Raw genomic sequence first — 27864 nt, forward strand, 5'->3', positions numbered from 1 at the left:
TTTTTGAGGGAACGATTCCATACTGTCTTCCATAGTGGTGCACCAATTTACATTCCCACCAACAAGCTAACCATTTTAATCACATACAGATCCATGGAAATATGTTTTGTATATGATTAAAGACCCAACTCAAAATATGCCCATAAACAGGCAAGAACAAAAACAAATCAAAGTGAATATATAACATCATGGCACCAAGCAGCTAATTGATGGTTTGTACCTAAATTCACTCAAGCTAATATGGGGTTCTATAAAAGTGGTCAGAAAAAAAAAAATATATATGTATATATATATATATATAAAAGTGGTCAGAGATAGAATAAAGTAGCTTGGGCCCAAATCTGATACAGGCTCCCTATTTTTAGAAGTTCAAGAAGCTGCACAGAGTCACCCAATCTAGCCATTTTAAAGAAGGAAAACCGGACAGCCTGGGTGTCTCAGTGGTTTAGCACTGCCTTCAGCCTAGGGTGTGATCCTGGAAACCCGGGATCGAGTCCCACGTCAGGCTCCCTGCATGGAGCCTGCTTCTTCCTCTGCCTGTGTCTCTGCCTCTCTCTCTCTCTCTCTCTCTGTCTCTCATGAATAAATAAATAAAATCTTAAAAAAAAAAAAAAGGAAAACCATTTTCAACATGCTTTTCAAAAAGGGTTCAAAGACTGGGCAATGATATCTACAAAAGATAATAGATAGCAGGATACTTAGTGATTTTTCCACATGTTTTAGATGACAAAATACTAATCCTTGTGTTAATACAAATTGTACAGCCTTGAGCACGTGACTTGTACTCATCTATGAAACTGAAAGTTACTCTTAGCTTCATAGATTTGCTATGAAGAATAAATGAGTTCTATCACATAAAACCTTACAATAGTATAACATACATAATAAACCCAGGTCAGCTCTCATTATCATTACACTAATAAATGATTTCAGGGGCATCTAGATGGCTCAGTTAAGTATCCAACTAATTTCAAAAAGTTAAATTATTCATTAGGATTACATATTACTAACAGACATGACAATGTTATTATGGATACGAATCTCAAAAGAAGACATACAAATGGAACAAATATATGAAAAATGCACAAAATCACTAGTTAGGGAAGTGTAAATCAAAATCACACTCCACATCTGTTAGAATAATGGTCATCAAAAAGACCAGAGGTATGGGACACCTGGGTGGCTCAGTCAGTTAAGCATCTGACTTTGATTTTGGCTCAGGTCATAATCTCAGGGTTCTGAGATTGAGCCCCATATTGGGCTCCACTCTGGGCATGGAGCCTGCTTAAGATTTTCTGTCTCCCTCTGCCCCTCCCTACCATTCCCTCCCTTTCTCCTCCTCTTCCTAAAAAAAAAAATAATAATAATTTTTAAAGCTTTCAGATATGGAAGAACAAGGCTGGAGGTTTCATAATCCCAGATTTCAAATTATACTACAAAACTACAGTAATCAAGAGAGTATGGCACTGACACAAAAAGACACATAGTGAAAAGAACAGGGCAGGTTAGCTTGGAATATATTCATCTTTAAGCATGAAACATAAAATTTGATGATAGTCAATATTTTTTTTGAAATATCTATGTAGTCTTAGAAATGAATATATGGAAATTGAGCCACTTAACAGATTGAAAAGACTAAAGAAGGCGCAGGAATAGCAAGATATTCAATAAAAATGTGTTTAGTTTTAACCTCTACTAAAGGAGAAATATAAAATTGACCAAAACTGTCTAAAAAATGGCACATAAAGTAAGAAGTCATACTTTAGTAGAACATTAATTCTTGCATACTTGGGAGAACAGACTGTTAAATAATCTTTCTCGTTTTTTTCCTTGCTCATTTTTTACTTTGATTCTAATTAAGAAAATGTTATTTGGGGGGATCTTTGCCCAAGCAATGCCTTTGGCTATGGGTTCAGAAAGAGAGCAAATACTTTTGTTTATTAAGGAAAGAAGTATTGGTAATTGAACATGTTCATCTGAATTTTTCTGGCATTTTTAGATTCCTCAGTTCAGTGTTTTTTAAAGCACGAGAAAACATTTCTCATTGTTAGGAAATTACCATAATATTAGGAAAATGTGCATGCTTTTAAGTTTTATAAATGAAAGAATACAGAGGAGTATAGATCTAAAGCACAGTAGTTAATACAGGTCTACTGTATATTAAGAACTTTCTAAATGCAAAAACTTTACAGTAAGCAACTGGTTATATATGAAAAATTCTGCTTTTTTATGAAAGGGATTGTCCTTAGGAGAGCAGATAACTTACAATAAAATTCTGAAGAATAATAGCAAAAACTATGCCATCACGGTAAATAAATGTCAACTGAGTTGATGGACTATGGATTGTTGTAAGGAACACTTATTTTCAATTTCTTATTCTGGATTATATCAGCTCTTTCAGCAGCAAGTTGGCATTGCGTGATGTTCTTCATATTAAAGAGTGAATAGATCTTAATAGGATACATTTTCTAAACATTTACAAAATTATTGGGTACCTTTAATATGTCAATAATTTTATTTAACACATTTTAGATGCCAGGTGCTATTCTGTGCAGTTAACATATAATCACTCATTTAATTAAAGCTGAATAATTGTATGCTGCCTCAAAACTTTAAATAGTAAAGCAAATTCATTAATTTATAGTGTTCTGTGGTATCTTCTATATTAGTTCTTTTACCAACTTTCATTGATTTGTCTAGTCTCTACGCTAATGTTGCCTAAAACCTCATCCTTCCTATAACAAACTTTTTTTCCTCTTTTTAAAAAATTGTTATTTAGGGATCCCTGGGTGGCACAGCGGTTTGGCGCCTGCCTTTGGCCCAGGGCGCGATCCTGGAGACCCAGGATCGAATCCCACGTCAGGCTCCCGGTGCATGGAGCCTGCTTCTCCCTCTGCCTATGTCTCTGCCTCTCTCTCTCTCTCTCTCTCTCTCTCTCTGTGACTATCATAAATAAATAAAAATTAAAAAAAAAAAGATTTAAAAAAAAATAAAAAATTGTTATTTAAATTCAATTTGCGAACATCCTCTTCCTTTTTTTTTTTTTTTTTTTTTTTTTTTTTTTTTTTAAGAATTGTTCACCCCATATTTTGGTTTATTTTCTTCAGTAAAAGAATCCAAGAATTGGCTTAGAAAGATTTCAGCTGCAGATAAATCATTCTATTCTTGTTTCCTTCACCTTATAAAATATTTGTGATATTAATAGCCAACTCTGTATCCATTTCTAAGTAGTATTGCCAATAGTAAAAGCTTTAAAATTTAGTTCTTTATAATTTGATACTTCCCATTTTGAAATACAAACATGAAATTTTTCAGGTTTAGCAGAGTTAGGTACCCTATGTGATCCTTTACGGAGCTGCTCTATTAGTGAAGAAAATGGACTCAGCGCTGCCTTTACCATCGCCCACGAGCTCGGGCATGTGTAAGTACCTTCTGCTACCTCAGTGATGTGCTTTCTATTAATCATTGCACAGAATGCCTACAATTCCATCTTCAATTGAGTAATTAGCAGCTTTATGTCTTTAAAAATATTGTTAGTGTAATTTTCATCCCTGAAATGCTAACTCTGGCTCTTTTGTGATCTGTTAGGTCAGACAGGCTGCACAGATCAACAGACTAAGCAAAGAACTAGAACTTGGGAATTTTTATTTCATTTACTGTATTGGATTACATGACCAGCACTTCTGGCCTCTATCCCTTGTTATCCCATACATGACCAGGTACTGTCCTCTTCCATCTTATGGGAGGGCCTGCAGGGGCTTCTGGTTCTGGGGAACTCCCAATAATATTTGTAATACCAACTCACTTGTTGCTCTTATAGCTCAGAGCCCCAGCAGAGAATGTGGCATGTGGGAATTTCTTAATCATTAAGAGATTTTTTTAAAAGTTATTTCTCCAGCTTCATAGTTGTTGTTTTTTGGTTTTGTTTTTTGTTTTTTGTTTGTACAAATGAAGGGTTCTATCTGTTCCTGCATTATTAAAAATTCTACTGGGGTTCTATGCTCTAAGAATGCAGGCCATGATTCCCCGTGATAGCCTCGGAGCTCCCATGGAAAGTCAGAAACCCCTACAAACTCATCCTCTGAAAGGTTTCCATATGTGTACCCCCAGCATTCTTGGGATTTCTTGTTTATACGCTAATAAGGAATTGAGGCTAGAGTTGCCTCTTTTAGTTTCACTACATTTTCTTTCCCTGGTCATGCCTTATATCATTAGGGTATCCAACAGGAATAATTTCAAGTGGAAATCATTTTTATTGAACTAGTGCCTCTTCAGTTCCCTTTTAGCACCGTTATGTTTCAGGATTATCAGCAAGGTGTACACTCCAATTGTTTGAGTGAGGGAGAGATGGGATCAGGAGCTTACCTGAGGGCCGTAGATGCATTGCAGTAACATCTGGAAAGTACTGTTAGCTGATTTCCAAGGCTACTAACTAATGGAAAACTGTTCTCGCAGAGACTGCCATCTTAGACATTTATTTTCTTCCTGAAAAACTCTTTGGGTGTCTTTAGAATATGGGTAGGTAGCTTAATTGAAAGACTGATTTTTAAGTACAAATCTCAGCAGGCAAAGAGCTGAGTTAGGTGGATTCAGTGTTCCTTCTAAATGCAAGTTCATACTTAGGTCCTCAAAAGAATGCATAGGCTCTGCTGCTGGCCAGCTAATTATCTAAAATCCTTGATCTTACAAAGATTTGGTTGCCCTTTAGGAAGGTTTTTGTTATTCCAGTTCTATCAGTAATCACTGAGTATAGACTGGAAACAGTACGTAGCCTGTTTCGTGTAAAACAGACGGATGCTATAGAATGATAAAGAATTAGGGGTTCTTTTCTATCAAGAAATTTAAAAAAAAAAAGAAAAGAAAAGAAATTTTGATACTGTAGTAAATAGTCAGTGATCTACAAATGAGTGTGGTATCGCTTTTATGTAATCTACCTACACACCTCTTAGGATATGCATGCTGAAACCTGCAAGTATTTATGTGAATGTTATATCCATATTGTGATGAGGTGAGCCAGAGTCAACATATTTTGATTCTTTAGACTCAAGCTACCAAGTCAACAGACTGTGCTGCTGATCAAAGTTATAATCTAGTGTTTCTCAGATCATGTGCTTCTAAACATGAAGATAGCCCTGGTTTTACAGTGCCCAAAGGGAGAGATCAAGAGTATAAGTTTTAATATGATTGGATTTATTTGTCTTTTACCTTATAAGAGATCTGTTACTAATGTTGTATTCATATTTTCATATTCTTTTTTTAAGTGTTTATTTTCATTTTTAGATTTAATGTTCCACATGATGATAGTTTTAAATGTAAGGAAACTGGAAGTAAACATCAATATCATGTAATGGCTCCAACTTTAAATTACCACACAAGTCCTTGGACCTGGTCAAAATGTAGTCAGAAATATATCACTGAATTCCTAGAGTAAGTCTGAAATTATATTACTTTAGTTAAATGAAACATTTATTAGACTATAGAATTTGAAATTCATTTGTTCTTTTAAAGTGGTTCAATTTCTGTTTAGTTTTTCTGTTTAAATTTAAGAGTGTTCTTTATACAAATGCATTTTTAAAAATAAGAAAAGGGTTGTATATACATACTTCTAAAATATTTTGGGGGCAGCCCCAGTGGCTCAGTGGTTTAGCACTGCTTTCAGCCCAGGGTGTGATTCTAGAGACCCGGGATCGAGTCCCACGTCAGGCTCCCTGCATGGAGCCTGCTTCTCCCTCTGCCTATCTCTCTCTCTCTCTCACTCTCTCTCTGTGTCTCTCATGAATAAATAAATAAAATTTTTTTAAAAAATAAAATATTTAGGAAGGGGGCAGGTCAGAGGCTAGCTTTGCCTTTCTTTTTCTTTCTCTATTTCTCTCTCTCTCTCTCTCTCTCCCCCTCCCTCCCTCCCTCCCTCCCTTCCACTTTTTTTTTTTTTTTTTAAAACAGTAAAACAGTTTAGGTGCTCTATTAGGAAAACTTTTCAAGGAAAGCCCTACTGAGATTCACACTTCGTGTGTGTGTGTGTGTGTGTGTGTGTGTGTGTGTGTGTGTTTCAATTTTTTCAGAAGCTACTGAATAATATTTTGAGAGGAGTTTGAGAGGCTCATGTTTGAGGTGCCTTTGAAGGACAGACAATAGCTGATGTCAAACTATGAATCTTTGAAGTAGCTTAGTACAACCAGAGAGGTCTGGCATCTATATGTTTACATGTTCTTTTGGAAGATTTTCCTAGGTTTGAAGAGAAGAAGCAGATCCAGATTTTTCTTGTCTCATCTCTCCACCTTCCACTAGGCTTCTTAATTCCCACTTTTATCCAAGTGGTGTTTCTGTCCTATTTATTGACAGTTGCTAAAAGGCAAGGCCAAACTCTTTCCAAGTAATTTTTTTTTTGGTATAAATGAAGTATTCTTTTTTTTTCTACATATTCTAATCACCAATCTATGCACTTTCTAGTTACCTCTCTTTATGAGAACTATGAGAATAAATGAAAGCATGCTTTGGATTATATGTTCATAAATATAATCCAAAGTTATCAGTGATTATTCTTGTTTGGAGAGTTGATTTAAAAGCATAATACACAGTTGCTGATCTATATGTGATTGCATATAGCTTTGTTCAATGGCCAATTGAGATGCTGATTAAAAATACCAGTAAATGTCCTTATTTTTGAAAGGGGGTAATGGGATTCTCTCCATGGGAATTAAAAAAAAATATGTATGTGCTCGTTTTTTTCCCCTAAAGTTTATATGTTCAGTTTTGGACAAAATTTAATGTCTTTCTAGCCAGTAAAAAATTGTAGATTTCTAAATTATGGCAATGGAACGATCGTTTCTATTTTTTTTTTTAAAGATTTTATTCATGAGCGACACAGATTGAGAGAGGCAGAGGGAGAAGCAGGCTCCATGCAGGGAGCCCGATGTAGGACTTGATCCCGGGACCGCAGGATCATGCCCTGAGCCAAAGGCAGATGCCCAACCACTGAGTCACCCAGGCGTCCCTCATTTCTATTTTTTTCGAAACAAAATGTTTTTAACCCAATTGGGATGATGGGACATTTTCAGTTTCCTGTACACTAGACACTGCATTACAAGCTAAGAGTAATAAACACTCATTTCCTCTGCTGTTTACTACTTTTCTAAGTCCTTTATATGTATATGTATGTGTATACACACACACACACTTTAATAGAAACTTATAAGGTGAATAGTGTCACTGTTATTATAGGTGAAGAGACTCAGGGAAGTTGTCCACAGCCATGCATCCTGGGAAGCACTAGAACCAAAACGCAAACTCTAGCCCTTTAAAGTGGAAACAAAATAACGCTTTCTGAAATTCCCTTGTTTTGTTATATAGAACTTTAAATGTACTTTCCTAAATTATTTGAAAACTTTTTAACATCTTGATGATTTGGGCATTAAATATAAGGCATTTCTATTGGGCAACAAAATAGATCAAAAGTGTAGTGTGATTATATGAATAGGTTTCATAAAATTATATTCTGATTAGTTTGTCACTGTTCTTTTTAAAAATTGTATCTTCAAAGCTATTGTAGTATTCAAACGAGAACAAACACGTTAAAAGTCCTTTGTGAATTGTGAGGTTTTCTTCCTGACTTTGATATGCATTGGTTTTTAAATTATGAAAAGAAATATTGATACTCTTTTTGAAAGTGTAGAACACAGAAAATGTGATAAAGAATTTTATGCATCGACATCTGTTAACGATATTTTCGGTCATTGGCACAGTACTGGTCATGGGGAATGCCTCCTTGACAGACCAAATGGAAGAATTTATGATCTATCTTCACAACCTCCTGGATTAATGTATGATGTAAACAAGCAGTGTGAACTTATGTTTGGTCCTGGATCACAAGTGTGTCCATACTTGGTAAGAAAAATTCTATCCTTTTTTTTTTTTTTTTTTAAGACTACCATAAAGTTACAGTTAGAATATGTTTCAAAAATATACATTTATTCTCTTGAACAGAAGGTGAACTGTGTATTTTAGAAGTTAGTAAGTCTTAGAGAAATTTGCCGTTTGCCAGAAAGCGGTTAAAAAAAAGGGAAAGTAAAATTTAGTGAGTACTTATTATGTGTTCTGTACTGTGTTAAGTACTTAATTATTTTCATTAACTCTCACAAAATCCTATGTGAAGTACTCCCCATTTAGAAAATAGACACTGAGAGGTTATTGAAAATGAAAAGCATTCAAATATTTATGTTCAAATGCTATTTTTTTTTGGGTGGGTGATAAAATTGAAATGTCTTGATAATGAGTTATATTAAAAGCCCCGGGAATCCAAATAGACTACATTTTAATTTACATAGATTTGAATCCAAAGAAATGAAATGTAGGGCCTGTTGTTATCGTTAAACTCTATAACTTTGAGGATATTTCATAGGTTAGATACACTCCTAGGTTGTGAGGATCATTGCACCAGGAATACAACTTCATTCACTCATTGAAATATATATCCCCAGTGTTCTATTCAGGATTTGTCATAAACTAAATCTCGAATGAATGAATGAATGAAAGAAAGGAAGAAAGAAAGAAATCTAACAGTGAGTGCAAAGATAGGCAAAGCATATTCCACATAGTAATATTGTTTTTAAAATCTTTGAATAAAAAATGTTAATAAGCTTTTAAATATCCACTAAGGAGGAGGGGAAGATTTAACTTAATTTTTTTGTTCAAGATACATTTCTTTTTTACCTGATTTATACACTAAATAAACTTTGAATTTAAATTCAGAAAAAGAAGAGAATTATCTTGGGTATAGCTCCTGTGAACCTCTGTGGATTTTATTTCTCGTGAAAACTTGAGAACCCTTTGTTCAGAAGTTGAAAGTATGCATTATATTCACAAAGTAGGAAACCAGTATACATTATACAGTATTTCTATGCACATTATTCATACATTCTATCATCGTATCAAAAGAGGCTTTTGGAAACTCCTTGTGAATAACATTTTACAACAAAAAGTCCTTTAGAAAAATATCTTGCAAAGAGAAATGTTTCCCATAATTTTGAATATTTCCACTCTAATTTCTCTCTCTCGTTGTTCAATGTATGATGAAAATCTAAAACTAAACATTGCCATTTTATATGTTTAGAGATAAATTGATGATAGAACTTAGTAAAGATTTTTTTTTTTTTTTTTTTTTTTTGCTGATTATTTCTACCTCTGACCATGAAACTGTGACATATGTAAGATCAATGTAGAAACCAATGCATTACACTAGATTGATCTGGTGGACATAGTGTTGGTTTACTCTTGTTTGCTTTATGTTACCATGCAGAAGCAGTGCAGGCGTCTCTGGTGCACTAGTGCAGAAGGAGTACACAAGGGCTGTCGCACTCAACACATGCCCCTGGCAGATGGAACACACTGTGGTCCTGGGATGGTAGGTTTCCTCGGAGGGTGAATCTTGTGTCAAGAGATTATCCAAGGATGTGATGGCTCTGCATTTCCACACTCTTCATTATTTCTCAGCTTTTGCTCTGCTAGTGGAGCAGTGTTGCCATGTTAGTTTGATGTAGTACATAGTCAAGTGAATTAAATTTTTAATTTTACCCTTCCCCCCCCTAAGATCTAGCAGATGAATGTTAAAATCATATAGGTAACTACATGGATAGTTATCTGACTATGTTATAGACTTGTTAACAATGAGTATAACATAAAGGTCCTAATATTTCAGCAATCTCCCCAAATTCAAGGATGCTACCATTGTATACATTTTCTCCCATAAAATTCAATTAAGTATGATTAAACATTTTAAGTGGCTGCTTCAGATACTTATTGGTTGTAAATATCTTAAAATATACCTCTAAAATTGCCTAAACATCCTACATTTTTACCATTCTAACATCAGCACAGACTAATCTACATTTGCACGTGATGCTGAGTGACAGGGTTCACCAAAATAGACATGTAAGGATGAAGTCCGGTTCTTGGTGCTTCAAGATGAAGGCAAGCTTCTTTGGCCTTGGTAGCCAATGTTGTCTGCACTGAGGAAGTTTAGTCTGTTCATGGCTTCTCTGAGGTACCACAGCACAAATGGAGCACTTGGCTTAGTGATACGTTGGCCAGTGCTGCTTCTTTTGTTAACTTCACACTGGGCACAAGTAGAAACTTTTGGGATGGGTTGAGTAGCTGACCTTGTGCTTTATCAGCTGTTGCTTACTGAACGTTTATACCAGCTACTGCCCTTCTCTCTGATGCCTTCCATCAAAAGGCATGTGTTTTCCATGAATATAACTTGTATCACAAATGAATTGAATATTAACATTGTATTTGGGACTTCAGCAGTTTTTTTTTTTGTATATGTATTTTTTTTATTGGAGTTCAGTTTGCCAGCATATAGTATAACAACCCAGTACTCATGCCATCAAGTGCTCCCCTCAGTGCCTGTCACCCAGTCACCCCATCCCCCCACCTACCTCCCCTTCCACTACCCCTTGTTCGTTTCCCAGAGTTAGGAGTCTCTCATGTTTTGTCATCCTCTTTGATTTTTCCCACTCATTTTCTCTCCTTTCCCCTATAATTCCTTTCACTATTTTTTATATTGCCCGTATGAGTGAAACCATATGATTGTCTTTCTCCGATTGACGTACTTCACTCAGCATAATACCTTCCAGTTCCATCCACATTAAAGCAAATGGTGGGTATTCGTCGTTTCTAATGGCTGAGTAATATTCCATTGTATACATAGACCACACCTTCTTTTATCCATTCATCTATTGATGGACACCGAGGCTCCTTCTACAGTTTGGCTATTGTGGACATTGCTGCTATAAACATTGGGGTGCAGGTGTGCCAGCGTTTCACTACATCTGTATCTTTGGGGTAAATCCCCAGCAGTACCAGCAGTTTCTGTAGTAGCTGAAGTACTCTGTGAAATGGTTGAGCACCCCAATTATTTTAGGACCAAAATTCTAGTGGAATTCTTCAGGTCATGGTTTGGAGCTAAAACTAAATTTTACAGTTTGATCTTTAATATGTGTAATCATTTTAAACTCTTGCAAGTACGTGTGAAAGTTCCAGTTGCTCTGCATTTCTTGCCAATTTTTGATATTATTAATTCTTTAACAAGATGATAGCCGTTTTAGGTACAAAATAAGATATTGTAGTTTTAGTTTGTATTATCCTGATTATTGTCAATATTGAGCATCTTTTCATGTGCTCACTAGCTATTTGAATAATTTCCCAGCGAGGTGGTTTGAAGGGTATAGGTTTGTTGGAATTCAAGGCAAACATGTTGAGATACTGGGTCCTATGTTAAAGCTTATGTAGATTAAAAGCAGAAATGCCATTTGGGGTAGCAACATGTGGATCATGATAGCTGTAAACTCGTTTTTTTAAATTAAAACAAATGAGCTCCTATGCAATAGCCATTTTCATTATTCAGTAGACCTTTTATTCAAGAGAAATTTTAAATAGATGTCCTGTGTTTTGCCTTAACATTCTTAGTCACTTATCTTGTGACTATCTTACATGTAAGACTATCTTTTTAATACTTAAAGTGGTAATAAATCCATTTGTGTGAAAATATGGTAGGACTCACCTGACAATAACTTAATTTAGGATACGGTGAACAATATAACATTCTATCTTCTTCATTCTTGGATTTATCAGAAATAGTGCCTCAAGGATTATTTGAAATGTTCCTGGAAGATGCATATAGTACATTCTATTCTGAGATTTTTGTTCACTTCTAATATGAGTTTCTCATTTTGAATGATTTGTTGTTCTAATGGGGGGCACAAAGCTTTTTTCTTGCTAATAAACTTGGTTATAGGATTCATTCATTCAACAGACCTGTCAAGGGCCCACTATATGTCAGGCAATATTCGAGGTGCTTAGAGTACATCAGTGAACAAAAAGAGAGAAGATCCCTGCCCTCAGGGAGCTTACATTCTAGGGGCAGACTACAATATTATAAACAATATAATACTACCATAAAGCTAATAAGTGCCAAGAAAATTAGAGCAAGAAAAGAACTGGAAGTTTTGTGTTACAAGAGGGCAGATTGCAATTTAAAATGTAGTCATCAAAGTAGATATTTTAAAAAAAATTTTTTTAAAGACTTTATTTATTGAGATACACAGAGAGAGAGAGGCAGAGAGAGAAGCAGGCACCATGCAGAGAGCCTGACATGGGACTCAATCCAGGGTCTCCAGGATCACACCTGGGCTGCAGGCGGCGCTAAACCGCTGCGCCACTGGGGCTGCCCCATCAAAGTAGATCTTACAGGAAGTTGCCTAATGAGCTGTCTTAAAGTATGAGAATTAGCTATGGAGGATATGGTGAAGTGAGCTCCAGGCAAAGTGAAACAGGTAAGCTTGACCTTGTGGCTGGGATGAAGAGAGATGGAGAGGAAGTAACTGGAGGAATATTATATAGGGCCTTGTGAGCTGTTGGGAAAACTTTGTATTTATTCAAAATGAAATAGTTGAAGGATTTTTTTGAAATAAGTTGAAAAGGCCCATTCTGATCACTGTGGAGACTGAACTATAGGGAGCAAGAGTTGGAAACAGATCTACTTAGGTATGGCAGTGATAGAGATGAGAGATGAGGGCAGTCCCGGTGGCCCAGCGGTTTAGCGCCACTTTCAGCCCAGAGCATGATCCTGGAGACCCAGGGTTGAGTCCCATGTTGGGCTCCCTGCATGGAGTCTGCTTCTCCCTCTGCCAGTGTCTCTGCCTCTCTCTCTCTGTGTCTCTCTGAATAAATAAAATAAAATCTTAAAAAAAAAAAAGATGAGAGATGATGGCTTACACCAGAGTTGGGATCACTGGGGTGATAATTAAAAGTCAATTTTTTTTGTTTGTTCTTAAACTACTAGATCATTTACTAATATATTAAATGTGAACTGTTAGAGGTAGGATGACTGTTTTTGGCTAATCAACTCAGCAGAATTTTGAGGGGTCAGCGGTTCGGTTTTAGGTATGATGTCTGAAATGTTTATTAGACATTACAGTGAAGAAACATAAGCAGCCTGTGTACATGAGTCTGGAGTTCAGGAGGGGGATTTGGGCTGGCAGTGATTGTTGATAGGGAAGAATAAAGGACCGAGATCTGAGCCCAGGACTTTCCAGCATTAAGTGGATCCCTAGAAATCAAGAGAAAAAAAAAAAAGAATATACTGCTAAATCAAGAAAGAGAACTGATCATTGGTTGTGTATGCATGAGCAGAGACATGGATGGTAGAACCAGGAGAGCATAGGCATCGAGCGTTAGACAATGCACATGGACAGCTCCTTCAATGAGAAACAGGACAGTAGCAGGTGAGGAAAGTGAGATCTAAGTTTTGTTTTTAAAGACTGGAAATAGGGGCACTTGGGTGGCTCAATTGGTTGAGCATCTAGCTCTTGATTTTGTGTCAGGTCATATCTCAGAGTCCTGGGATGGAGCCCACCTCATGCTCTGTGCTTATCGGGGAGTCCGCTTGAGGATATTTTTCCCTTTTCCTCTGCCCCTCCCCCTGTTTGTGTATGTGCTCTCTCTCCAACTCTCCAAATAAATAAATCTTTAAAAGATAAAGAGGGGACATAGTATATTTGTATATTGAGAATTATCTTAGAGGAATATTTCCAAAATCATCTCTAGTTAAAAGACCAGTCTTTTTACAAATTTCTGATAATTTAAACTGATACTTTTACTGTGATGCTGAGTGACAGGGTTACAAATTTTACAAATTTCTGATAATTTAAACTGATACTTTTACAAAATGATAAAAATGATTAGAACAACAAAATGAAAAAAGACATTCAAAATGTAAGCCAGATTTTTCTGTGGAAAACAGTGTGGCCAGTCTTCAAATTAAAAATGGGATTATCTGATCCAGCATCACCACTTATGGGTGTATATCCCAAAGAACTGAAAATAGAGTCTTGAAGAGATCTCTGCACACTCCTGTTCATATCAGCATTATCCACAGTAGCCAGAGATGGAAGTAACCCAAGTGGCCATCAGGGGATGAATGAATAAACAAAATGTAATCTACACATGCAATGGAATATTATTCAGCCTTAAAAGGAAGGAAATTCTGACACATGCTACAATATGGATGAATTTTGACAACCCTATGCTAAGTGAAATGAGCCAGTCACAAAAAGATGCACGATTTTAATTACATGAGATACATAGAGTAGCCAGATACATACAAGCACAGTAGAATGGAGATTGCCTGGGGCTTGGGAGAGGAGAGAAGGGGGAATTAATTGTTTCAAGGGTATAGTCTCAGAGTGGGAAGATGGAGAGTTATGTGGATTGATGGTGATGATTGCACAACACTGTGAATGCATTTTAATACCACTGAACTGTACACTTAAAAATGGTTAAGATGGTAAATTTTATGGTGTGTATTTTGCCACAGTGAAAACAAATATAAGCCAACTTTTAAATTAACTAATTTAATTTTAAAAATTAATTAATTAACTTTGGTAAACATGACATTATGTCAAAATCCTATAAATGTTTCTAAATGCTAACTTTCGATTTCTGTACTCCTTGCAGTGACTAGTTGACAGGGTGGCAACAGTGCATGGACCATCTTTTTGTTATAGCAGAGACTAGAACCATGATTTAGGAGAGATGGGAGAACTGTTGCAGTGAGGATTTGAGATTAAGTACACAGGTAGAGGGGTTGACTTTCCCTAGGATCCTGGAATTTTCATGTACACTAACAGACGGGAAGGCTGAGCACTGAGCCCCGGGGCAGTTAGGTGGGTAAAAGGAGTAGGAGATTGTGAGCAGATTCTTTTGTACATCCATTTTTTGGTGAAAGTAAGAAAGTGAGCATTGAGACTTTGAATGAGATGAAGTAAAAAGTTAGCTAAAAGAGTGGAAGAGTGATACATATCTTTGCATAGAAAACTAGAATCACAGATATGCATTATTCCCTTAAATTTTCATTTTACTACACTTTCCCCATACAGCAGGTCTTCCCTCCCTCAGTGAGACTCAAAATCTCAAAGGCAAGGGAAATTTCCTATTCTTTCTTCATTCCACAGATCTTTTTACAGTTACTTAGCAGATATTCAGAATATATTTGAGTGCCAAATGTAATCACATTTCTGAATTAATATTTTGCTTTAAGTTGTATACATTTTCTTTATTGATATTTATGCTATTATAATTACTGATATTCTGATTTTGTATGTATGAATCATTTCATTGTGGTGTGTGTATGTGTGTGTTATTTTTTTTTTTTTTTTAAGCATTGCCATCATGGGCTATGTGTAAACAAAGAAATGGAAACACGTCCGGTAGATGGTGAATGGGGACCGTGGGGACCTTACAGCTCTTGTTCAAGAACATGTGGAGGTGGAATCAAAAGCACAACCAGGCTCTGTAATCGCCCTGAGTATGTCTTTTTTATGTCACTGTAAATTAAGATTATCTCAAGGCACCAGAAAGTAGACATCAGTTTCATTCACTTCTAAACTGGAGGTCAGTCTGTAAATTTCTGAGATATAGAAACCTTCTGGAATACTTTAAGCCATATTACCTTATCTTGATAGATTCAAACTTTAAAAAAAAACAAACAACAATTAACTAGCTTAATCTTTAGACTTCGAGTTAAGATAGGATCCTTGATTTTTTCTGATTTAGTGTAAATTTGCGAAATAGTTGTAAAAATGACAGTAATGTAATGGCATTTTTACATTTACTGTGTTTCCATTGAAATTCCTGGCTCCTTTAAAATTGTCTCTTGGCTCTTCTGCATAAAATGTGTATTTTCATTACCTGTTTTTTTTACTGTTTTGTGTAATTTGACATGTCCTATTTTCTTTCTCTGCTTCTCATATTATAGATGCATCAGTGTCTTTAGGTTGAATAAGTACTGAAGCATATTTCCCCCCTCATCAAAATATTTAAAAGAATGTAGAGATTCCATAAAGATTTCTAAATGTGTCTGTTATGATATATAAATTGGTAAGCAATAAAGAATTTTTTATGTGTAGATAGGACTTTGAGCAAAATGACTTAGTTCATTTGAATTTCATGGTATTTAAATTATGCTAGAAGTTTTTATGTTTAAAAAATGCTGACAAAAAGAGTTTTTATTTTCCAGTATAAGTTGAAATAAAGAGATGGATGGATATAGATTAATACCACAAAACTCTTTGAAGTGAGTGATAAGTAGTATATATGCAACAAAGATGCCTATATATTTCTTTAACATGGTATCATCTTTGGTTCACTAGGTCTTTTTTTCTTAACCCCTCAAAGTGAACAAACCCTATTTTGACATTTTAAAACAAATTCCCATCATTAGTTCCTTGTGAGTTAACCAAGTGATGAATAAGTGACCAGTGCTGCCTTCTAGCCCACGGTATCTATCCTAAGATGAGTATTTTTACAGTTTGTTAGCCACTGAATAGCTTAAAAACCATGTAACGTACTTCTGTTAAACAAAAAGTGTTAGTGGGACATAAGTGGTTTTCCAGATCCTGGGACAGAGTGGAACAGTTTTAGAAGTAAATGGCAGAAAGAATATTATACTGATGTGCTTTAAAATGTAATGAATTTGACTAGGCCAAGAAACGGAGGAAAGTACTGTGTGGGCCGCAGGATGAAATTTCGATCATGTAATACTGATTCATGTCCAAAAGGCAAGCAAGACTTTCGAGAGAAGCAGTGCTCTGATTTTGATGGTAAACATTTCAACATCAATGGTCTTTCCCCTAATGTGAGGTGGCTTCCAAAATACAGTGGGAGTAAGTAGTTAGAATATTTTTTGATGTAAAATTTCTTGAGACCTAGGACCATACAGCTATATTATTGTACACCAAAAACGTAACTTTTTCTTACAGTTGCCATAAAAGATCGCTGTAAACTGTATTGTCGGGTTGCCGGAACCACTAACTTCTACCAGTTGAAGGATAGGGTTGCTGATGGTACTCCTTGTGGAACCGAAACTAATGATATCTGTGTTCAAGGCCTCTGTCGGGTAAGTAAACTTATATTTAAACTTATATTTTATAATATTCTTCTTTTTCTCTACCTCACAATACATTTTCACGAATTCCAGTGCAGCACCCTTCAGTGATGCCATTCTATCTTTAGAAGTATGGTCAGGAGACTTTGTTACTAGGCAATTCTCTGTCATCAAGAGTGACTCATGAAACATTAAGTTTGCTGATTTTGCTTTGCTTATGGTACTCAAGATCAAAATGAGTTGTGAGAATTGGCTTCTTAAAAAGAAAATATTAGGACACAGGGTTGTAAAGTCCTTTGGCTACTTCAAATGTGACTTCTTGTGACTCCCTCCTTGTTGGTTAGTGATGCTATCTTTCCCTCCCTCTTTTTTTTTTTTTTTTTTTTTTTTTAGATCTATTTATTTGGGAGGGGGGCAGGTAGAAGGAGAGAGAAACCTAAGTAGATGCATATGGAGCTTGATGTGGAGCTTCATTGCATGACCCTGAGATCGTGAGCTAAGCTGAAACCAAGAGTCAAGCGCTTAACAGGGGACTGAGCCACTCAGGCACCCTTGCCCCTTCCTCTTTTCATCCTTGTATTTTACTTCCTGGGTGTATTCAACGACATTCGCTGAGTACCTACTTAAATGTTAGATACTGTTCTAGTCACCAGGATGAAAGACTGAAACAGAACCATAAACCCCAAGGTGGTCACAGATAGACATGTGAATAATTCCAATGCAGGGCTATGGGGTCATCAGCACAGTGGCATTAGGGATATTGAGAGAGGAGTGTTTTGTGGGGAAGTATGTATATGGTTCAGAGAATGCTCATGAGAATGTGAGGCTTGAGCTTTTTATTGAGGATGAATAGGATTTAGAAAGGAGAGGAGGTAAAGGACTGATTGGACATAGGGACTAGCTTTATATTCACTTTTTTTTTCTGAGGTCCTAGAGGTCCCTTAGGAGAATTTGGAGTTGAGTGAGAGATGTTATTTGATCTGCATATTAGAATCTTCAAAAATATATGGGGTTGGGAGAAGATTGGAGATAGCCACTTCGGATTCTAGGTGAGAAGCAGATGAGATTCTGAATTAAAGCACCCACACTGCAGAATGAGGTCTTAAAAATGGTGAGTTTGAGAACTAGGATAATGAATTCTGTCTAAAGAATACAAGGGTAATATTATGAATTCATTCCTTGGGTTAAGGTACCAATTTTCTCTTAGCCAAACATCTATTACCAGTTGCCTGGTGATAAAATGCTTTGCACTCGAAGGTCTAATGAGATGTTCAAAACAAAGGAAACAGACTAGAAAAAGGGTACTCGGTGGCCTGAAAAATTTAAGTTTTATCTGAATTAGCACAAAATCCTATACCATGAAAAACAATGATTATCTGAACTTACAGATGCATGTTCCTTTCAGGAACATCCTTTCTGGTTGACATTCATTTTGGAAATATTCACCTTGTGAATAAAAGAATGAGGCTTATGAAATTTTCTTATCATGAAATTTTGGAGGAGTATTCTAAGGAACTAAGAGTTAGTACAGTGCATGCAGAGGACAGTATCTGCATGGAGAACTGCACTTACTCTTTTAAACTCCTGAATGAAACCATTCACTTTCAACCTTTGTCCAATTACTCACTCTTTACATAAACACAACTAAATAAGATGGTTATTAATTTTGAAGAAATAAATTTTCAAATGTACTCCATTTATTCCTGGAGTTCTAAGATCCATGAGTTTAAAAAATCATGAAAGTCATCTCTTTGAAGTTATTTGAAATGTGTTCTTACATAATCATGCTTTTTTTGTCTCTTTGAATTATATTTTTTTAAAGAATGGCTTAGACAGTGGACAAAGTAATTATTGTCCATGTTTGTTACAATGCAGAGTCCTAGTTCTTACCTCCAAGGATTTTTTAATTCAGAAAATCGGGAATCTACCTTTTTAAATGCCATCCCATGTGATTTTGATGCAGGAGGTAGGTGGACAACCCTTTGAAAAGCACTGTTTTTTCAACCACGTGATGAAAAGGTGTGTGAAATATTAAACAACAAAACCAGTAGATACTTTGGTACAACAAAACCAGTAGATACAGTAGAAACTCTGAAAAATCCTGTTGTACTGAATCTCCCGTTAATTGCAAGAATATTTGTGAAAATTTTATAAAATACCATGCTTATAACAGTCACTTTTATAATACTGATTATAATTATTGTTATTTTGAAGCAAGCTGGCTGTGATCATGTGTTAAACTCCAAGGCCAGGAGAGACAAATGTGGAGTGTGTGGTGGGGATAACTCTTCATGCAGGACAATGACAGGTGTCTTCAACAGTGCTCATTATGGTAAGCTATATATTTGTTGTTAATTTTCCCTTTTATTTGATATAATGAGAGTATATAATCAAGGCATAATAATGGTTTATTGTTTTGCCCACTCTGTACCTTTAGTTCAAAATGATTAGTAAGGGGATCCCTGGGTGGCGCAGCGGTTTAGCGCCTGCCTTTGGCTCAGGGTGCGATCCTGGAGACCCGGGATCGAATCCCACGTCGGGCTCCCAGTGCATGGAGCCTGCTTCTCCCTCAGCCTATGTCTCTGCCTCTCTCTCTCTCTCTCTGTGTGACTATCATAAATAAAATAATAAAAAAAAAAAAGATTAGTAAAAATTTCCTAAATATAAAAATGTAAAATATTCCTAAATATAGAAAATTATACCAGATGTATCCTTGGATTAATGAATTCATTTGCTCAAGGCAATTCGGATTCTTGAAAATACAGTAGGTGTATTTATTAGAGTAAATCCAGTGCTTCTTGCCAGTGATGTTTGAATAGTCCCCCAATTAATAGTGTCTTTATTGCTGTTCCTGTAGTCTGAAATGTATATATTTATGATTTTCCCAGGAGAATTGCTTTCAATTACTTTTCATCATTTGAACCACTATATTAAAATGAGTGAAGGATGAAACCATTAATTTAAGTGTAGATTTGGGATTACTATATTTGATTTTTCAGGAAGTATCTAGATTACATATATAAATCCTATTTGGCCATGATTTCATTTTTCTTTAAAATTGTTATGAGAGTATGAGATATTTTCTCTTCTGAGACTTTTCTAGGAAAACCTTGTCCTTTTTATGGTACCAAATTTCCTTGCAAAATGAAAAATGTATTTTTTTATAGTTTTATTGTCAACCTTAAATTATGTTCACATGTGTTTGAACACAGTTAAGTTAGTATGAATTGCCTCAATTAAAGTAGTATGATTTAAAATGCAAAATTTATATTTTTATCCATATTAAAAATATAGTAACATTTATACTCTGGTAATGCTTATGAATCTTAGTTACTAGATATGACATTATTTTTGTAGGTAAGATTCATTAGTTCATGTGAGCCACACACATTTGATCTTTTGTTTAAACCAGTGACACATTTATCAGAAATCGGTCTCTACCCACTAGAAAACATTTTTTCCCCACACAAAACCACGTGTTCTAAATTAGGATAAAATATACAACTTTGCCAAAATTGTATTATGAATTAATCAGTTTGCAAATGGAAAAAGATATTAAACTCCTTTGTAGTGTAACATTTGTCACATTTCTGCCCTCTGGTGGTAGCCTTTGTCTTTCACATTTGTAATGCCTGGGAATTGCTTTCTTAAAAAACTGGAAAGACGCAAATAGGAGGTAGTAGGAATATCTTATAGTGGAAAAATAATAAGCTAAAATTATTCTTGTAGGCTGATGATTTACAACCAATATGCGTATAATGTATGCAGAGTCAGCAGACCATTTATCACCTTATATTTAAAATGTGATGTCTTTAAGGAATATAAATTAGAACACTAAAACATGCGAGGTATTCTCATGTCAGGGCTGTAAATTTAATCTTTTTTAAAAGTTAGTGTATGAGAAAAACTCATACAACTCGTTTTACTCGTGTATTAAATACAAGGAAAAACTAATAAGGCAAAGGAACAACTTAGAATAATCACTAGAGGAAAATTAGTTGCTGACAGAATCTGAGAGTATTTGGAGAACTATGTAATGAGTGTAGTGTAGGGAAAACATTTTTTGTTTACTATGTAGTATTTCCTCATCTTTTGAGCAGTGCCAGTACTGTTGAATTTGGTCTCATAAAATAGAAATATTACTTTGATTTCCCTCAAATAAACATTTTACTTCTCTCATGACAATTTGTTAGACTTTTTAAAATAATGTAAAATTTTGGGAGTAGCTATAGGACTTCTTGCTTACACTAGAAACCCAAAAGCTTAAAAAATGTTAACTTTTGTTGTTTTTGCCTGTCACCAAATCTCTGTGTAAACACAGAGCAATCACCAACTATTTTGATACTTTTTGGATTGGTGAATAACATTGAAATCCTCTATTTTTTTCCATTGGGAAGTATAAAGTCTAAAAGTATTAGTCAAATTTGAGAATGAATGTGTGTTCTAATTATCTCAGGAACTATAATTTTAACTCCTTTCTCATTCTGTGTTCAGAATTTTAGAAAAGAAAATAGGAAGTACTTTAAGGATCCCAAACTGTATATTTGTAGACAACCGTTTTTTTTCTCAATCCTTAGTAATTGTGTAATGCATTGATTAAAAAAGAATAAGTACTGTATCATTTTTCAAAGATAAAATGAAATTGTGCTATTCAGTTTTTTTTTTTTTAATCATCCAGCTCTAATAAGCCTCTGGGCCATCAGCTTGTGAAAGTTAACATGTATCAAATTATTTTGCAGGTTATAATGTTGTTGTCAAGATTCCTGCAGGAGCAACAAACATTGATATTCTTCAGCATAGCTATTCTGGAAAACCAGAAGATGACAATTACCTTGGTAAACATTTCTAGTAAACAGCCAATATGTGATTCGTGTTGAATTTCATGGAGGTCTGCGGTTGATGTAAATTCTTAGAAGGCAAGAAGAGCCCCTTGAACAAACACGCATTTTCATTTCATACTGAGCTTAAGTCATCTGACTTCCTATACATATTTTCCTCTTGAGTTATATACTTATTTCTAAAACACTGAACAAGACACCTGGGTGGCTCAGTCGTTGAGCATCTGCCTTCTGCTCAGGTCATGATCCTGAGTCCTAAGATCAGGTCCTGTATCCTGCAGGGAGCCCGCTTCTCCCTCTGCCTATGTCTCTGCCTCTCTCTCTGTGTGTCTCATGAATAAGTAAGTAAAATCTTTAAAAAATAAAAATAAAAACACTGAGCAAAATTCTGAAAAATTTGCTTTTACCACATAGTGTTTTAAATAACCAAAGATTATATTCAGAGTTGCGTGTTTATTTAGAATGAAATTATTTTCTTTTTATCCATAATTAATTATAGACTTTTTTTGTGGTTAAATGTTCTTTAAAGAATTTATTAACTTTTTTTTTTTAATTTTTTAAAAAATTTTTATTTATTTATGATAGTCACACACACAGAGAGAGAGAGAGAGAGAGAGAGTCAGAGACATAGGCAGAGGGAGAAACAGGCTCCATGCACCGGGAGCCCGATGTGGGACTCGATCCCGAGTCTCCAGGATCGCGCCCTGGGCCAAAGGCAGGCGCCAAACCGCTGCGCCACCCAGGGATCCCTATTAACTGTTTTTTTAATGTATCAAAAGGACTTAAATATAAACTTTAAAAAACATTAAATGGTTTCACTCATGTGGAAATTAAAAAACAAAACAGATGAACATTGGGGAAGGAGAAAAAAAAGGGAAGCAAATCATAAGAGATTTACCTATAGAGAACAAACTGAGAGTTGCTAGAGGGGAGTGGGATGGAGGTTAAGAAGAGCACTGTGCTGAGCACTGGGTGTTATATGTAAATGATGAATCACTAAATTCTATTCCTGAAGTCAATATTACAGTATACAGTATATGTTAACTAACTAGAATTTAAATAAAAACTTGAAACAAAACACTTATTTAAAATTTTTTAAATTTAATTAACATATAGCGTATTATTAGTTTTAGAAGTAAAGTTCAGTGATTCATCAGTTGTATATAACACTCAGTGATTGTCATGTCATGTGCCCGCCTTAATGTGCATCACCCAGTTACCCCATCTCCTGCCTCCCCTCCAGCAACCCTCAGTTTGTTCCTATGATTGAGTCTCTTATGGTTTGTCTCCCTCTCTGATAGCATCTTTTATTTTTCCCCTCCCTTCCTTTATGACTCTATTTTGTTTTTTAAATTCCACATATGAATGAAATAACATAATTGTCTCTCTCTGATTGACTTATTTTGCTTAGCATAATAACTCTCTAGTTCTACCCATGTAGTTGTAAATGACAAGATTTCATTTTTTGAATGGCTTAGTATTCCATTATGGAACACTTATGTTAATTCAAGACAGAGAATTGATTTCAGATTTTTAAATGTTAATGAAGATAGCCACAGTGTATTGTCCTTTAGCTACATCTAGGGTATAGGCTTCTTCGTTTATGTTTATTTTTAGAAATTAGTTTTTAGCCTTAAAGAATTTCACTTAGGCCCAAAGATGAAAAGAATTCTTTACAAACCTTTTCCTTCTGTCTGGGAAATACCTTAGTATTGACTTTTCAGCAACTCACCAAGCTGGAATAGGGGATGGTATAGAGCGGATATTGCAAGTACCTGGTTCACATTAAAGTGAAATATTGGCCCAAGTTATCAATGCTACTAAGTGAGGAGTCTGAATCTATCATGCAGCTTATCACAAGACTTAAATCTGACATTAGAAAGTCAAATGCAAAGGGAACAAGTGCTTCAGGGATACAAATTTTCTTTTGAGATGATGAAAAGTTTTAGAACTAGCTAGAAGTAGTGGTTGTATAACATGAATATACTAAATGCCATTGAATTGTTCACTTTTAAATGGTTAATTTTATGTTATGTCAATTTCCCTTTTATAAAAAAATACAAAATTTCTCAAAATCAAGTGTAAATATTTTGATATATTTTCCTTTTATATTTTGTTGCAATTATTTTTCTTTTGCCAAAAATATTACCTGGGTACATATATATCAATAGATGTAACCATATTGTAGATATTTAACATGTTGCTCTTAGGTTCCAAATGTAGATATTTGTGTTTACCTAGGAATGGACAACCAGTTTAAAAATTAGAAATGTTTACCAGAGGCAGCTCTGGTGGCACAGCGGTTTAGCGCCGCCTGCAGCCTGGGTTGTGATCCTGGAGACCCAGGATCGAGTCCCACGTCGGGCTCCCTGCATGGAGCCTGCTTCTCCCTCTGCCTATGTCTCTGCCTCTCTCTCTCTCTTTGTCCCTCATCAATAAATACATTTAAAAAAATCTTTAAAAAAAAGTTTACCAATAAGGTATTAGTATACTCTGTAAAAGAGGTAGTAATGGAACTATCAAAGTCTAACTTGAGCAAATATGTGAAATTATTAGAAGGGGTTTATAAACATTTATATTTATGAAATTGGCTTTGGTAACCAAAGGTAGTGAAATGTATAAACTTTTTCTAAGTAAAGTTTTATTTCTCTTAATTATAATATAACTGATAGTTCCTTAAGTAGACCTATTCACTTTTGATAAAGTACATATTCTTTAGAGGAATTTTCATTTTATAGGATACGTAGAGAATTTTATTGGTTTTTCACGGATTTAGTGTAATATAAAAAGACCGTCCATACAGACACAGAAATGCCAAATTTATTTAGCAGTAATTCCTTCAGGGTTGCTTTTTCCAGGAGTGTAGTATTTATTACAAAGCTTAGTTCTGGGTAACTTGTGCACTTTGGGTGTGGAGTTTCCTGGAAGGCCAAACAAACATTTACTAAAAAGGTTATTGCTCCACTGAATAATATGTAAGTAAAGGAAGCAAAATAGTATTTGATTAGTACAGAGCTTATATTAGTCTAACAAATATTATACATTCTCTTAAAAGTTAAAAATGCACAGAGCTTTACAACTTATACACTTTTACAAACGTTTTCCAAATTTGATCCTGATTTAAAAGGCTGATTTAAAAGTAGGAATTTCTATGCCTGGTACAGTTAGGAAACTAAGCAAGTGGTTTGTCCAAGATCACATAGGAATTAATTGGAACAACTTGAATTTAAACCCATTATTCTAATACCAATTTGTTTCATTTTATTACTCAGTTACTGTGGACACCATGCAGTTTTATATTTTAAAAGAAACTGTGAATGCATACTATTTTATTTTACATATTTATACATAATATTTTATACATATGTATTTTATATAGCCTATAAATATACGCAAATACATATTAGACAGGCTTGTACTAACACATCACTGGGACTGAGAACAAGTTGCGGGAACAGAGAGGTAGTAGCAGTCATTCACATGTATGTCAACAGCATTAGAGTGCCTCTCCATGATAAACCCTCCAGACATTTATATAAAGAATAGTATGGTCATCGGATGGCTCTTAGAGTATTGACCCCTAGGGACACCTGAGTGGCCCAGTGGTTGAGTGGCTGCTTTTGGCTTGAGGTGTGATCCCAGAGTCCCAGGATTGAGTCCGACATCAGGCTCCCTGTGGGGAGCCTGCTTCTCTCTCTGCCTATGTGTCCGCCTCTCTCTGTGTGTCTCTCATGAATAAATAAAATCTTTAAAAAAAAAAAATTGACCCCTAGAATTTTATAGCTTTGTACCTTTTTTTCTGAGAAAAAGCATAAATGAAATATTATAGCAGCCTGAGTGGTCGTCATTTCCTCACCATTGATGACCAGGACTGATTTAGCTGATGTATCTCCTGAGTCTATAACTTCTGTTTTTCCTCTTCCTGCATGTCCTTCCTGAAGCTGTAGGTCTGGTAGAGGGAGGACATTCTCAGAAAAGTATAGGGTAAATTTAGTATCTTTAGCTGATATGCTGGAGTTTCTCTTTGTATGGGTTAGATAACATGTTATAGTAAAATATTTATTTCCTCAAAATTAATTTACATTTATGTTAATTTCAGAAAAGGATTTGAATTTTAAAAGTTAAATATTTCTTGTATTATTGACTGAACTGTTTTACTATTTCATGAGTACTGTTCTTTTACAGCATTATCTGACACTCAAGGGAATTTTCTTTTGAATGGGAATTTTGTTGTAAGTATGTCAAAAAAAGAAATCAACATACAAGGAGCTATTTTTGAATACAGTGGTTCAAACAGCTCAATTGAAAGAATTAATAGTACTGATCGGCTGGAAGAAGAAGTTGTTTTGCAGGTAAATTCTCAGGCGTCCTTGATAAGACTCCGTTTTAATCCTATCAGTAAACTGATGGTTAAGGGCTTTATATTTATTAAACATAAAAATGATGTCTTTCAGGAATATCTTTTTATGAATTAATTGTGTGCTCCTGTGTATTTCTATTGAGGTTTTATGTGTGGGTAATTTATACAACCCTGATGTACGATATTCCTTCAATATCCCCGTGGAAGAGAAGAACGACCTAGTCACATGGGATCCGTATGGACCATGGCAAGACTGCACCAAGATGTGTCAAGGTACACTGGTGTTGAGTGAAAGAGACAGAAGCTTGCCTGTGCATGCTGGTATGGAGTACTTTCGGGGCTGTCTGCCTACAGAGTCCCCCAAATGTCTACACACACACATCACTGCACGAACATAACAAGGGTTTCCTACCTTTTTTCCTCCTACTTTTCTCCCCATTCATGGTTTCTGATACTTAACAGCCTCATCTGTCTCTTCCCTTTCCAACATTCTCTATTACTGCTTTTTTTCTCATTCTTTCTTGCAGTTGCAAGCAGTTTCTCTAACTTGTACAGTAATCCACCGTGCTTATTGGAGGAGGGATACATTCCATGTACCCCTCAGGATTCCATGCCTGAAACTATAGAGAGCATCGAATCTCATACGTACTTTGTTTTTTCCTGTATGTAGTTACTATGATAAAGTTTATAAATTAGTAAGAGATTTATAATAAAATCAAACAGTTATAACACTACATAGTTGACTCTTGAACAATACAAGGGTTAGGAGTACCAACCTCCAAGGAGTTAAAAATTCACATAAAACTTTTGACTCCCCAAGAACTTAACAACTATTAGCCTACAGTTGACTGGAAATCTTATCGATAACAAGCACTTAACACATGTTTTGTATGTTATATTTATTAATTACTGTCGTTTTACAATAAAGCAAGCTAGAGAAAAAAAAATGTTAACAAAACCAGAAGCCAAAATACATCTATGGTATTTATCAAAAAACATGTGTGAGTGGACCTGCATAGTTCAGACCCATGTTGTTGAAGGATCACCTGTACCTAATAAAATTTCTGTGAATGTGGTCTCTCTCAAAATTTATTGTACTGTACTCACCCTTCTTGTGATGATGTGAGGTGATAAAATGCTCACGTGATGAGATGAAGTGTGGTGAATTCTGTTAGGCTCTAGGCTCTATTGATCTTCAGGTGGTGCATTAAAAAGTGGATCATCTCTGGCCCGTGGTTGACTGCAGTACTGAGGCCACAGATGATGAGGAACTGATGTATACTCTTTCCCAGTGAAATAAGTGTTCTCTCACCCACTCACCTCCATACACTTTCCTAGTAACCAATCTCTTCCGTTTGGTGTTGGGGTACCCAACATCCTTGCATTCTTTTATTTTCTTTCCATGACCACAAGAAAGTACATTTGTAGTGCTGGCATGAATAAGTGAAAGGAGCATACCAGGAAATGGAAAAGCAGGGACATTTACGGTCGAGAAAGAATATGTGAAGAGACTGTAATCTTTGGGAAATGTGTAGTTATGGATACTTAATTGTGTAATACTTCTCAAATCAGTACCTTTGAGGGACTACTTTACTTTGTTTCGAATTAAGACCTCAATTCTGCATCTGAGTTTTAAATTCTAGTGGATAAAACCAGCATGAGTAGATGTTCTTGGTCTCAGTAAATGCAGTGCTACAGATGTGCCCAGAGAAGTGCAAAAAAGA

At 35.4% G+C, this 27864-nt stretch overlaps 1 protein-coding gene across 5 annotated transcripts in view; it reads left to right on the forward strand.

The window, feature by feature from the left end:
• The window catches only part of ADAMTS20 (ADAM metallopeptidase with thrombospondin type 1 motif 20), a 163132-nt gene that overhangs the window by 55551 nt on the left and 79717 nt on the right, over positions 1 to 27864 (forward strand). For 3 of the 5 annotated variants that reach the window (XM_049102553.1, XM_049102556.1, XM_049102555.1), the window contains exons 8-18: positions 3316 to 3421; positions 5281 to 5427; positions 7743 to 7884; positions 9296 to 9400; positions 15219 to 15364; positions 16540 to 16721; positions 16818 to 16954; positions 19157 to 19274; positions 21682 to 21777; positions 25966 to 26132; positions 26284 to 26461. In XM_049102553.1, coding sequence (XP_048958510.1) covers positions 3316 to 3421; positions 5281 to 5427; positions 7743 to 7884; positions 9296 to 9400; positions 15219 to 15364; positions 16540 to 16721; positions 16818 to 16954; positions 19157 to 19274; positions 21682 to 21777; positions 25966 to 26132; positions 26284 to 26461 — 1524 coding nt within the window. The remainder of the gene's footprint in view (positions 1 to 3315; positions 3422 to 5280; positions 5428 to 7742; positions 7885 to 9295; positions 9401 to 15218; positions 15365 to 16539; positions 16722 to 16817; positions 16955 to 19156; positions 19275 to 21681; positions 21778 to 25965; positions 26133 to 26283; positions 26462 to 27864) is intronic. The other 2 variants (XM_025477314.3, XM_049102554.1) reach the window with 2 other exon arrangements.

Source organism: Canis lupus, chromosome 27 (genome assembly GCF_003254725.2).
Source record: "Canis lupus dingo isolate Sandy chromosome 27, ASM325472v2, whole genome shotgun sequence".
NCBI lineage: Eukaryota > Metazoa > Chordata > Mammalia > Carnivora > Canidae > Canis > Canis lupus.